The 12500-nt window shown below is 39.3% G+C and overlaps 1 protein-coding gene across 3 annotated transcripts in view; it reads left to right on the top strand.

Annotated features, from left to right (window-relative positions):
• The window catches only part of slc45a1 (solute carrier family 45 member 1), a 26801-nt gene that overhangs the window by 1321 nt on the left and 12980 nt on the right, over nt 1–12500 (top strand). For all 3 annotated transcript variants that reach the window (XM_061938959.2, XM_061938951.2, XM_061938944.2), the window contains exons 2-5: nt 768–1203; nt 10252–10344; nt 10502–10726; nt 11644–12500. The exon at nt 11644–12500 is cut by the window's right edge and continues 24 nt beyond it. In XM_061938959.2, the coding sequence (XP_061794943.2) occupies nt 783–1203; nt 10252–10344; nt 10502–10726; nt 11644–12500 (1596 nt within the window). In that variant the 5' untranslated portion in view covers nt 768–782. The remainder of the gene's footprint in view (nt 1–767; nt 1204–10251; nt 10345–10501; nt 10727–11643) is intronic.

Raw genomic sequence — 12500 nt, 5'->3', positions numbered from 1 at the left:
CACCATTGATATCAGAAATGTCCCCCACACCACCATCACCATTGATATCAACAATGTCCCCCACACCACCATCACCATTGATATCAACAATGTCCCCCACACCACCATCACCATTGATATCAACAATGTCCCCCACACCACCATCAGCAATGATATCAGCAATGTCCCCCACACCACCATCACCATTGATATCAGCAATGTCCCCCACAACACCATCACCATTGATATCAACAATGTCCCCCACACTACCATCAGCATTGATATCAACAATGTCCCCCACACTACCATCAGCATTGATATCTGCAATGTCCCCCACACCACCATCAGCAATGATATCATCAATGTCCCCCAGACCACCATCACCATTGATATCAGCAATGTCCCCCACACCACCATCACCATTGATATCAGCAATGTCCCCCACACCACCATCACCATTGATATCAACAATGTCCCCCACACTACCATCAGCATTGATATCAACAATGTCCCCCACACTACCATCAGCATTGATATCCGCAATGTCCCCCACACCACCATCAGCAATGATATCATCAATGTCCCCCAGACCACCATCACCATTGATATCATCAATGTCCCCCACACCACCATCACCATTGATATCAGCAATGTCCCCCACACCACCATCATCATTGATATCAACAATGTCCCCCACACCCCCAACAGCATTGATATCAGCAATGTCCTCCATATCATCATCAGCATTGATATCAGCAATAACTCCCACTTCTTGTTTTATGCGGCAGACTTGAGCGAGAGAGATGTCATCGCCAGGCATGGGCACCCCCAGCGACCCCCTCCTGGCCAGTCCCGGAGCGAGATTCTCCTCCGCCCAGGGAGGTCTGTGGAGGACTTCCCTCCCAAAGACGGCCAGCTTCCCGACGTCCTCCACCCGACACCTCAGTCACCGTGCCAACAACTTCCAGAGGAAGCCCAAGTGCCAGAAGCTGATCCGACCTTCACCGCCGCCGCCGCCCAACACCCCGTGTCCCCTGGACCAGCTGGACCTGAGCGAGCTGCCTCCTCGCCGCGCCTTTCAAGAGTTGCTCTTCAACGGCTGCATCCTGTTTGGTATCGAGTTCAGTTACGCGATGGAGACGGCCTATGTGACACCCGTGCTTCTGCAGATGGGCCTGCCTGACCAGTTCTACAGTTTGGTGTGGTTCATCAGCCCCATACTGGGTAAGGGATCACCTGGGAGTCAACGGCGTTAAAAGGTCCCCACTGGACTATTATTTTTTTAAAGTAACGCGATTATTACTTTTCTGACTAATTACATTTATAAAGGAGTCATTCTGTTACTAATTAAATTACTTTTGGGGAAAGTAACTAATAACCATAACTATAATTACCTTTTTACGAAGTAATTTGCCCAACACGGCATGTTATAGTATTTTTCAACAATTCGAAATAGGTCTCCGAAGTTCCACAATATGTCGGAAGTGTGTTGTCCGAAATCTAACTTAACGCTTGAATTCAAATGATTTAGTACTATGTTCAACTTCACGCCAATTCAATTTTTCTTACTGCGAAGAGTACAATTCAATGTTTTTCATGTTTTGACAGTTCAAGGCTACGTTCAACTACACACCAATTCCATTTTTCTTAACATGAACAGTACAATTCCGATGTTTTCCATATTTAGACGGTTTAAATCCACGTTCCCACTGCATGTCAATTAAATGTATTTTATGTTAACAATACAATTCCGATATTTTCTAAATTTAGACAGTTTAAGCCTACGTTCACACCGCCTGTCATTCAGTTTGTTTTCATGTGAACAGTACGATTCCGATGTTTTATAAAAGAGTTCACAGTGCAGAGCAATTCCATTATTTTTTTGCCGATATGTAACTTCTATCAGATTTTTTTATGGTAACTGTAGATGTTTGTCAAATTTAGACAGTTTAAGGTTACCTTCACACTGCAGTTTAATTCCATTGTTTTGCCTATATGTAACCTCTATCTGATTGTTTCTGTAAACAGTACGATTCCGATGTCTTACTTTTTTTTTTACAGTTTAAGGCTACGTTCACACTGCTTGTCAATAAAAAAAAATGTTATGTCCAGGTGCGGAGGACAATGGGCATGTGTTTGGGCTGGAGGGACAAGACTGTGAGGGTGGGAGGGAGAGAGACTTTATAGAATAGAGGGTTTCCATTTTGGAGGGCAGACCATCTTAGCTGCGCGATTGAATGTTCTATGCTGGACTGGTCTCAGTATGTTTACAAAGCTTTGCACATATATTACAAAATACCTATTCTGTCTCTGGTGGTTCTTCTACTCAGCTTTAAGTGTCGTAAAGAGCTTGGGAGCGACCAGCGACTTGAATTCCCTGGGAGGAACAACTGGTTCAAACGCAACAATACGTAACCTCTCAAATTTTTTATGTAAACCGTACAATTCCGATATTTTCACAATTTAGACAGTTAAGGAGATGTTCACACTTGGTCAAATTCCAATGTTTTTGCTAAATGTAAATGTAAATGTCTTTTATGTGAACAATACAATTCCGATATTTTCTAAATTTAGACAGTTTAAGCCTACGTTCCCACCACCTGTCATTCAGGGTTTTTTTTTTCATGTGAACAGTACAATTCCGATGTTTTATAAAAAGTTCAAAGTGCAGGGAAATTCCAATTTTTTTGCTGATGTGTAACTTCTATCAGATTTTTTTATGGTAACTGTAGATGTTTGTAAAATTTAGAGAGTTTAAGGCTACCTTCACACTGCAGTTTAATTCCATTGTTGTGCCTATATGTAACCTCTATCTAATTTTTTCTGTAAACAGTACGATTCCGATGTTTTACTTTCTTTTTTTTTTTACATTTTAAGGCTACGTTCACACTGCTTGTCAATAAAAAAAAAAAGTTTGCCGATACGTAACCTCTCAAATTTTTTATGTAAACCGTACAATTCCGATATTTTCACAATTTAGACAGTTAAGGAGACGTTCACACTTGGTCAAATTCCAATGTTTTTGCTAAATGTAAATGTAAATGTATTTTATGTGAACAATACAATTCCGATATTTTCTAAATTTAGACAGTTTAAGCCTACGTTCACACCACCTGTGATTCAGGTTTTTTTTTCATGTGAACAGTACAATTCCGATGTTTTATAAAAAGTTCAAAGTGGAGGGAAATTCCAATTTTTTGGCCGATATGTAACTTCTATCAGATTTTTTAATGGTAACTGTAGATGTTTGTAAAATTTAGACAGTTTAAGGCTACCTTCACACTGCAGTTTAATTCCATTGTTTTGCCTATGTGTAACCTCCATCTGATTTTTTCTGTAAACAGTACGATTCCGATGTTTTACGTTTTTTTTACAGTTTAAGGCTACGTTCACACTTCTTGTCAATAAAAAAAATGTTTGCCGATACGTAACCTCTCAAATTTTTTATGTAAACCGTACAATTCCGATATTTTCACAATTTAGACAGTTAAGGAGACGTTCACACTTGGTCAAATTCCAATGTTTTTGCTAAATGTAAATGTAAATGTATTTTATGTGAACAATACAATTCCGATATTTTCTAAATTTAGACAGTTTAAGCCTACGTTCACACCACCTGTCATTCAGGTTTTTTTTTTCATGTGAACAGTACAATTCCGATGTTTTATAAAAAATTCAAAGTGCAGGGAAATTCCAATTTTTTTGCCGATATGTAACTTCTATCAGATTTTTTTATGGTAACTGTAGATGTTTGTCAAATTTAGACAGTTTAAGGCTACCTTCACACTACAGTTTAATTCCATTGTTTTGCCTATATGTAACCTCTATCTGATTTTTTCTTTAAACAGTACGATTCCGATGTTTTACTTTTTTTTTTTACAGTTTAAGGCTACGTTCGCACTGCTTGTCAATAAAAAAAATGTTTGCCGATACGTAACCTCTAATTTTTTATGTAAACCGTACAATTCCGATATTTTCACAATTTAGACAGTTAAGGAGACGTTCCCACTTGGTCAAATAACAATGTTTTTGCTAATATGTAACCTCTGAGCCTGCCTGACCAGTTCTACAGTTCTCCTGGTTAAGGGATCACCTGGGAGTCAGCGGTGATAAAGGTCCCCACTACACTATTTTTCAAAAAAAGTAACGCAATTATTACTTTTCTGGTGACAAATTACATTTATAAAAGGAGTCATTCCGGTACTAATTAAATTATTTTTGGGGAAAGTAACTAATAACTATAACTATAATTACTTTTTTACGAAGTAAATATGACCAGCACTGCATGTCCGACCTCGGTTAAGCGAAAAAAAGATGGATGGATGGAATTCGCCCAACACTGCATGTTATAGTATTTTTCAACAATTTGAAATAGGTCTCCGAAGTTCCACATTATGTTGGAAGTGTGTTGTCCAAAATCTAACTTAAGGCTTGAATGGTTTAAAACTACGTTCAACTACACACTAATTCCATTTTTCTTAACATAAACAGTACAATTCCGATGTTTTCCATATTTAGACAATTTAAAGCTATGTTCCCACTGCATGTCAATTAAATGTATTTTATGTTAACAATACAATTCCGATATTTTCTAAATTTAGACAGTTTAAGCCTACGTTCACACCGCCTGTCATTCAGTTTGTTTTCATGTGAACAGTACGATTCAGATGTTTTATAAAAGAGTTCACAGTGCAGAGCAATTCCAATTTTTTTTTTGCCGATATGTAACTTCTATCAGATTTTTTTATGGTAACTGTAGATGTTTGTAAAATTTAGACAGTTTAAGGCTACCTTCACACTGCAGTTTAATTCCATTGTTTTGCCTATATGTAACCTCTATCTGATTTTTTCTGTAAACAGTACGATTCCGATGTTTTACTTTTTTTTTTACAGTTTAAGGCTACGTTCACACTGCTTGTCAATAAAAAAAATGTTTGCCGATACGTAACCTCTCAAATTTTTTATGTAAACCGTACAATTCCGATATTTTCACAATTTAGACAGTTAAGGAGACGTTCACACTTGGTCAAATTCCAATGTTTTTGCTAAATGTAAATGTAAATGTATTTTATGTGAACAATACAATTCCGTTATTTTCTAAATTTAGACAGTTTAAGCCTACGTTCACACCACCTGTCATTCAGGTTTTTTTTTCATGTGAACAGTACAATTCCGATGTTTTATAAAAAGTTCAAAGTGTAGGACAATTTCAATTTTTTTGCCCATATGTAACTTCTATCAGATTTTTTTTATGGTAACTGTAGAATTGCGATGTTTTTAAAATTTAGACAGTGTAAGGCTACCTTCACACTGCAGTTCAATTCCATTTGTTTGCCTATATGTAACCTCTATCTGATTTTTTATGTAAACAGTACGATTCCGATGTTTTACATTGTTTTAGTTTAAGGCTACGTTCACACTGCATGTCAATTAAATGTATTTTATGTGAACAATACAATTCCGATATCTTCTAAATTTAGACAGCTTAAGCCTGTCTAAATTATCACACCACCCATTTTATGTGAACAATAAAATTCCGATATTTTCTAAATTTAGACAGTTTAAGCCTACGTTCACACCACCTGTCATTCAGGGTTTTTTTTCATGTGAACAGTACAATTCCGATGTTTTATAAAAAGTTCAAAGTGTAGGACAATTTCAATTTTTTTGCCGATATGTAACTTCTATCTGATTTTTTTTATGGTAACTGTAGAATTGCGATGTTTTTAAAATTTAGACAGTGTAAGGCTACCTTCACACTGCAGTTCAATTCCATTTGTTTGCCTATATGTAACCTCTATCTGATTTTTTATGTAAACAGTACGATTCCGATGTTTTACATTGTTTTAGTTTAAGGCTACGTTCACACTGCATGTCAATTAAATGTATTTTATGTGAACAATACAATTCCGATATTTTCTAAATTTAGACAGTTTAAGCCTGTCTAAATTATCACACCACCCATTTTATGTGAACAATAAAATTCCGATATTTTCTAAATTTAGACAGTTTAAGCCTATGTTCACACCACCTGTCATTCAGGTTTTTTTCATGTGAACAGTACAATTCCGATGTTTTATAAAAAGTTCAAAGTGAAGGGCAATTCAAATTTTTTTGCCGATATGTAACTTCTGATTTTTTTATGGTAACTGTATAATTCCGATGTTTTTGAAATTTAGACAGTTTAAGGCTACCTTCAAACTGCAGTTCAATCCCATTTGTTTGCCTATGTGTAACCTCTATCTGATTTTTTATGTAAACAGTACGATTCCGATGTTTTACATTTTTTTTGTTTAAAGCTACGTTCACACTGCTTGTCAATATTTTTTTTTTTGCCGATACGTAACCTCTCTGATTTTCTATGTAAACAGTACAATTCTGATATTTTCACAATTTAGACAGTTAAGGAGACTTTTACACTTGGTCAATTCCAATGTTTTTGCTAATATGTAATTTCTGTCTGATTTTTTTATGTGAACAGTACAATTCTGACGTTTTCAAAATGTAAACAGTTTAAGGCCACAGGCACAATGCAGATTCATTCCAAATATTTTGTAAGTTTATAGTCACTCAAATATTTATTGGTAAATTAGTGAATTAGTAATCTTACCCATGATTTTAATTGTATTCAAAATGTATATCCAACCTACTTACAGTTTAACACTATGATACATCATATATTACACATATTCCCATTTTCTCATTATATTACAATACGTTAACGATATTAAACCAGGTGTTGATCACAAAGATTATTATTAATTTAACACATACATTTTAGGATTATGTCAGGCTGATTACAAAAATATGTAATAATAAAATTAGAAAGGCCTCATAAAAACGAGAGAAATACATTTACATACCATTTAAGCAGTTCCAAAATAAATATATTCAAAATAAATTAATAAGAAATATATTCCTTAAATAAACTGTCAATAAAATTTAAGTGCAAATGAAAATACAGTTTCACCTCTTTAGTCATAATTTTTGCGCTTAAGAAACTTCTCCATGACTTTAGCTCCAAACTTCTTCTGTTTGAGATTGTTATTACTGCCACATGTGTTGTAAGAGTGTATCACAAATGAGGACCACTGCCGACGATACGAACCACAGCTGAAAAAACTATCTTTTTGGTGACCCTTTAGGCTGTGCTCGCGGCCCTACAATTGGCTCCTGACCTATGGTTAAACACTGTTCTATCTGATGTTATGTAAGCAGTACAATTCCGATGTTTTCAAATCTGACACAGGCATCTATCGTATGTGGTCATAAATCCGATATGTATACGATCCGTCTGCGGTCTGAACCCTCAGGTTGCGTTCATCTGTCTTATTTGTCATCGAAAGGTGACAAATGTAGTAATGGATATTTTTGTTATCCAAAAATAATTTCTAGAAATTGGACTCACGTCAAAATCCCAACACTCGTGGTTTCGACTTCTCACCCACATGCTGTCCGAAACAGACGTCGCAGTAAGAACCCCGCAAACTGCCATACTCAAAATTTGTTATCTCCTGCGCAAAATATTAGGTTAGAAAATGTTGACTCTGATTGCACAAACTCTTTGAAATTGCCACAAATGGACCAAGAATCGGGGCTATGTTTACTTCTACAAACACTCTCATATAGTGTCGTGTTTTGTAATCTGAACGACTGACTACATAAAAAGATCGGATTTTTACAAAATAATGTAATTGGGCATCATACCTTGTCGTGTGAACGTAGCCATAAGCCCTACTGAGAACACGCCGTTTTGTGTTTCTTTAGCTTTGATGCTAATGAGCTGTGTTTGTCCACACCTGTCTCTGACTGTGTGTGTCTTTTAAAGGGGAACATTATCACAATTTCAGAAGGGTTAAAACCATTAAAAATCAGTTCCCAGTGGCTTATTATATTTTTCGAAGATTTTTCCAAAATTTTACCCATCACGCAATATCCCTAAAAAAAGCTTCAAAGTGCCTGATTTTAACCATCGTTATAAACACCCGTCCATTTTCCTGTGACGTCACATAGTGAAGCCAACACAAACAAACATGGCGGAAAGAACAGCAAGCTATAGCGACATTAGCTCGGATTCAGACTCAGATTTCAGCGGCTTAAGCGATTCAACAGATTACGAATGTATTGAAACGGATGGTTGTAGTGTGGAGGCAGGTAGCGAAAACGAAATTGAAGAAGAAACTGAAGCTATTGAGCCATATCGGTTTGAACCGTATGCAAGCGAAACCGACGAAAACGACACGACAGCCAGCGACACGGGAGAAAGCGAGGACGAATTTGGCGATCGCCTTCTAACCAACGATTGGTATGTGTTTGTTTGGCATTAAAGGAAACTAACAACTATGAACTAGGTTTACAGCATATGAAATACATTTGGCAACAACATGCACTTTGAGAGTGCAGACAGCCCAATTTTCATCATCAAATATATTCTGTAGACATACCCTCATCCGCGCTCTTTTCCTGAAAGCTGATCTGTCCAGTTTTGGAGTTGATGTCAGCAGGCCAGGGAAGCTAGGGTCGATAGGGGGTTTAGCTCGCTCGTCTGCGGGACAAACTGCCGTCATTGCTTGCCGTGCTACTGAGGTCCTTTGTCCCTGAATTGCTCACACACTCCGGCAGATTCAATGGGGGTCTGGCGGCAGATTTCTTTGACTTTATCGTTGGAAATGCATCTGCTTTGAGTGTCGCAGGATATCCACACATTCTTGCCATCTCTGTCGTAGCATAGCTTTCGTCGGTAAAGTGTGCGGAACAAACGTCCAATTTCTTGCCACTTTCGCATCTTTGGGCCACTGGTGCAACTTGAATCCGTCCCTGTTCGTGTTGTTACACCCTCCGACAACACACCGACGAGGCATGATATCTCCAAGGTACGGAAAACAGTCGAAAAAACGGAAAATAACAGAGCTGATTTGACTCGGTGTTTGAGAAAATGGCGGATTGCTTCCCGATGTGACGCCACGTTGTGACGTCATCGCTCCAAGAGCGAATATTAGAAAGGCGTTTAATTCGCCAAAATTCACCCATTTAGAGTTCGGAAATCGGTTAAAAAAATATATGGTCTTTTTTTCTGCAACATCAAGGTATATATTGACGCTTACATAGGTCTGGTGATAATGTTCCCCTTTAAGAAGCACTATTGTGTACTTTATAGTTATGCAACTCTGCACTTGTCCAGAGTTATATATATTGCATACAACAACATAACATTAAAGAGTAGGACAGGTGGACACAAACATTAGCAACACTAACAGCTATGTTAGCTACAATGCTAACGTAACACTCACATTTTAACAGCAACATTATGTAAGGTTGGAATATTTGCTGAAAAAAATAAAAATCCAACTTTTAAACCATGTCTGTAGCTGACTGACGGTCGGCAGAGCTCCAGGCTTTATTCTAAATTGTGTAGCAAAGCCTGTTTTTTTTCTACGAAGCTGTCCTCCGTGAAGTGGTCGCCATATACTATACATGGGGGCTCATCCATAGCTTGGGGTTGTCATGTCTGTGTAATCATGTTTTGTTTTAGTCATGTTTTGTTTTGTTTAATTATTGGACTCTTTAGTTTCTGGCTTTTCACTCCCTTGTCTTGTTTCCATGGTTACCCATTAGTTTCACCTGTTCCACGTTTGGACTCATTGTGCACTCTTGTTTGTCACCATAGCAACCCATTAGTTTTCACCTGCCCTCACAACTCACGCACCTGTCTTTAATCATGTCACTATTATTTAAGCTTCCAGTTGCCAGGCTGTCTGTCTGGCGACATCATACCCGTCACAATCTGTTTACCTCTGCGCACTTCATGCCACGTCCAAGCAAGTTTTTGTTTATTAATGCCACAGTTAGTGTTTTTGTTTCATTGTTCATAGTTTCTGCCTTTGTGCAAGTTTTGTGTTTATAGCCAAGTTTTGTACCTCCACTGTGAGCGCCTTTTGTTTGTTTCTTTTTTTTGAGTGTTAAAATTAAATATGTCTTCACCTTCACGCCATGTCTGGTCCAAATCATTTGCACCACGGGAGAACAAACCACACCATAGTCCAAGTCCTGACAGGGGTGGGCCAGAGGTGGTATCTTATCCATAAGAAAGGTCTTTCATGTCAATACCCACAACTTCAAAGCTAACCATCTTCTCACAGAAGTGGAGTAAACAAATAAAGGAGTTAATATTTTCATAAAAGGGTTGGAGAGACATACTGTATATTACTGATAGAACATCATTAAAAAGTAAATGTTGCATAATAATGCGTATATCCTGTGTCTATCTTAAAGGATTCCTCGTTCAGCCTCTTATCGGAGCTTGGAGTGACCGCTGCACGTCCCGCTTTGGACGAAGAAGACCGTTTATTTTTGCGTTGGCCATAGGTAAGACACCAGCACTTCAGCACTTTTTACAAGAGCAAGGGAGTAGGTGGTCTGTTCATTTTTAATCCCTTGTGGGGGTGGGATTATTCGTCAAAATCACCTAGAAATCATGTTTGTTGACATGTGTGACTAGACTATGATCTACATTTTGGACCAGGGACATTGGTTGGTTTGACTCTGGTGTTGAACGGGCGGGACATCGGGGGAGCGCTGGCTGACACCGCATCCAATCACAAGTGGGGCATAATTCTGACGGTGTGCGGTGTGGTTCTGATGGACTTCAGCGCTGACTCCGCAGACAATCCGAGTCACGCCTATATGATGGATGTGTGCAGCCCCGAGGACCAGGACCGAGGGTTAAACATCCACGCACTGCTTGCAGGTAGGTGTACGGACAGACAGCTTGTGGTCAACCATAGTTTATTGGTCTACAACAGTAATATAGTGTATTGTTAGGGATAACTTCGGACAACTTTTGTTCTTTAAAAAAACACTAAAGTTATTTCTGATGTAGACTTAGACAAACTTTATTGATCCCCAAGGGAAATTGTTTAAAAAGCAGTAGCTCGATAAGAGAATTAGTGCCTATATCTGTTTTTTGGACTGTGCTTAAAATTCACTGAGCGCCTGAAACGACCAAATAGCTCTGGTACAGAATCAGAACTGACTACATTGGGGGTATAGGTTGGCCTGGATTGACTCGTCCCCCTATGGGTTCCAAAGGCAGCCAACCTCGGCAGTTATCCTTAATTAATGTTCTGCAGCTTTCACTGTACTTTATATATACCGCAAGTGTAGGATAAGGAGTAACGACTTCTGTTCTTTTCGAAAACCACTAAGGTTCATCTTACGTTTAAGGCCCTAATACCAAAGTCCTATTTAGTCCCAATATCTGAATGTTTTGAACTAGCTACTTATTTCTAAGTGACCCATAGTCAATATCACCAATCACCTGAAACAACCTGATAACACAGGGAAACTACACAGTGATACAGATTTAGAAATAAAAACCTTGAGGCCATAGTTTTGCCCTGACAAACGTTTTCCCATTTGGTTCAAAAGGCAGCTAACCTCAGCAAATGGGCAATATCAGATATTATTTTCATATTTAATGGTCTACATCTTAAACTGATTTCCCAAGGATGTGTTCTGTTCTCCAAGAAGACCACAGAGGTTCATTTTAGGCTGTATTACACTGCATATTCCAATGTAGTACTTTGTAATTTACCTGGCGTTTCACGTCTTGGGTACAGTTAATTCAGCATTGATCAACAACTGTTTATTTCTTATGTGATCCAGGATTAGGGGGTGGCTTCGGGTACATCGTGGGTGGCATCAACTGGGATCAAACCCACTTCGGAAGGTCGATGGGAGGTCAACTGCGTGTCATCTACGTGTTTACGAGTATCACTCTGGTGATCGCCACAGCCATGACTCTTACCAGCATCCCCGAGCGACCCCTACCAAAGAGTCAGGCAAACAAAAACCCCAGCAAAAACAACCTCAAGAGCCCCAACCTTCTTCTTCCTCCATCTCCCCCGGCCCCACCGGGATCTGCGCAGGGAGTGGATGAAGAGGACGATGAAGGTCTCTGCGGCTATCATTTCTCAAAGTCCCACTCAAGCTACCCAGACCCTATGGCTCATTCTTGCAGTGCTAACGCCCGCCTCTGCGCAGGCCTCACTAGCCCCATATTACCCCTAAGCCCCCTTACTCCAAAGTACGGCAGCTTTATAAGCCGGGACAATTCGCTCACTGGCATCAATGAATTTGCTTCCTCATTGGGGACCTCATATATAGACCGTGTTCTCATAGACTGCTACACGGGTCAACGGACACCACAGGACATTCTTGGTCCCAACTCTGTGCACTTGCCTCCAGGGGACTCCCCACCCCTAGAGGGGTCCACCCAAAGAGAGGGGAGCCAACCTGAGAGGCAGCCCGATGGGGTCAATCATCTGCATACAGAGAGCACCCCTCAGTCTAAGGGAGAACTACAGTCTCAACCAGCATCTCAGGTCACGTCAGGGGGGCAGTACCCTGATTCGGGAGAACGTCGGGGCTCCAGTGGTGGAATCCTGAAGCGACCACAAAGTCTTGCACTCATGGAAGAGCCCACGGCGACGCAGGTAGTTGGGCTGGAGAACGGACGTAGA

This window comes from Nerophis lumbriciformis, linkage group LG03 (genome assembly GCF_033978685.3).
Source record: "Nerophis lumbriciformis linkage group LG03, RoL_Nlum_v2.1, whole genome shotgun sequence".
NCBI lineage: Eukaryota > Metazoa > Chordata > Actinopteri > Syngnathiformes > Syngnathidae > Nerophis > Nerophis lumbriciformis.
This window is presented reverse-complemented; position numbering and strand designations above follow the sequence as displayed.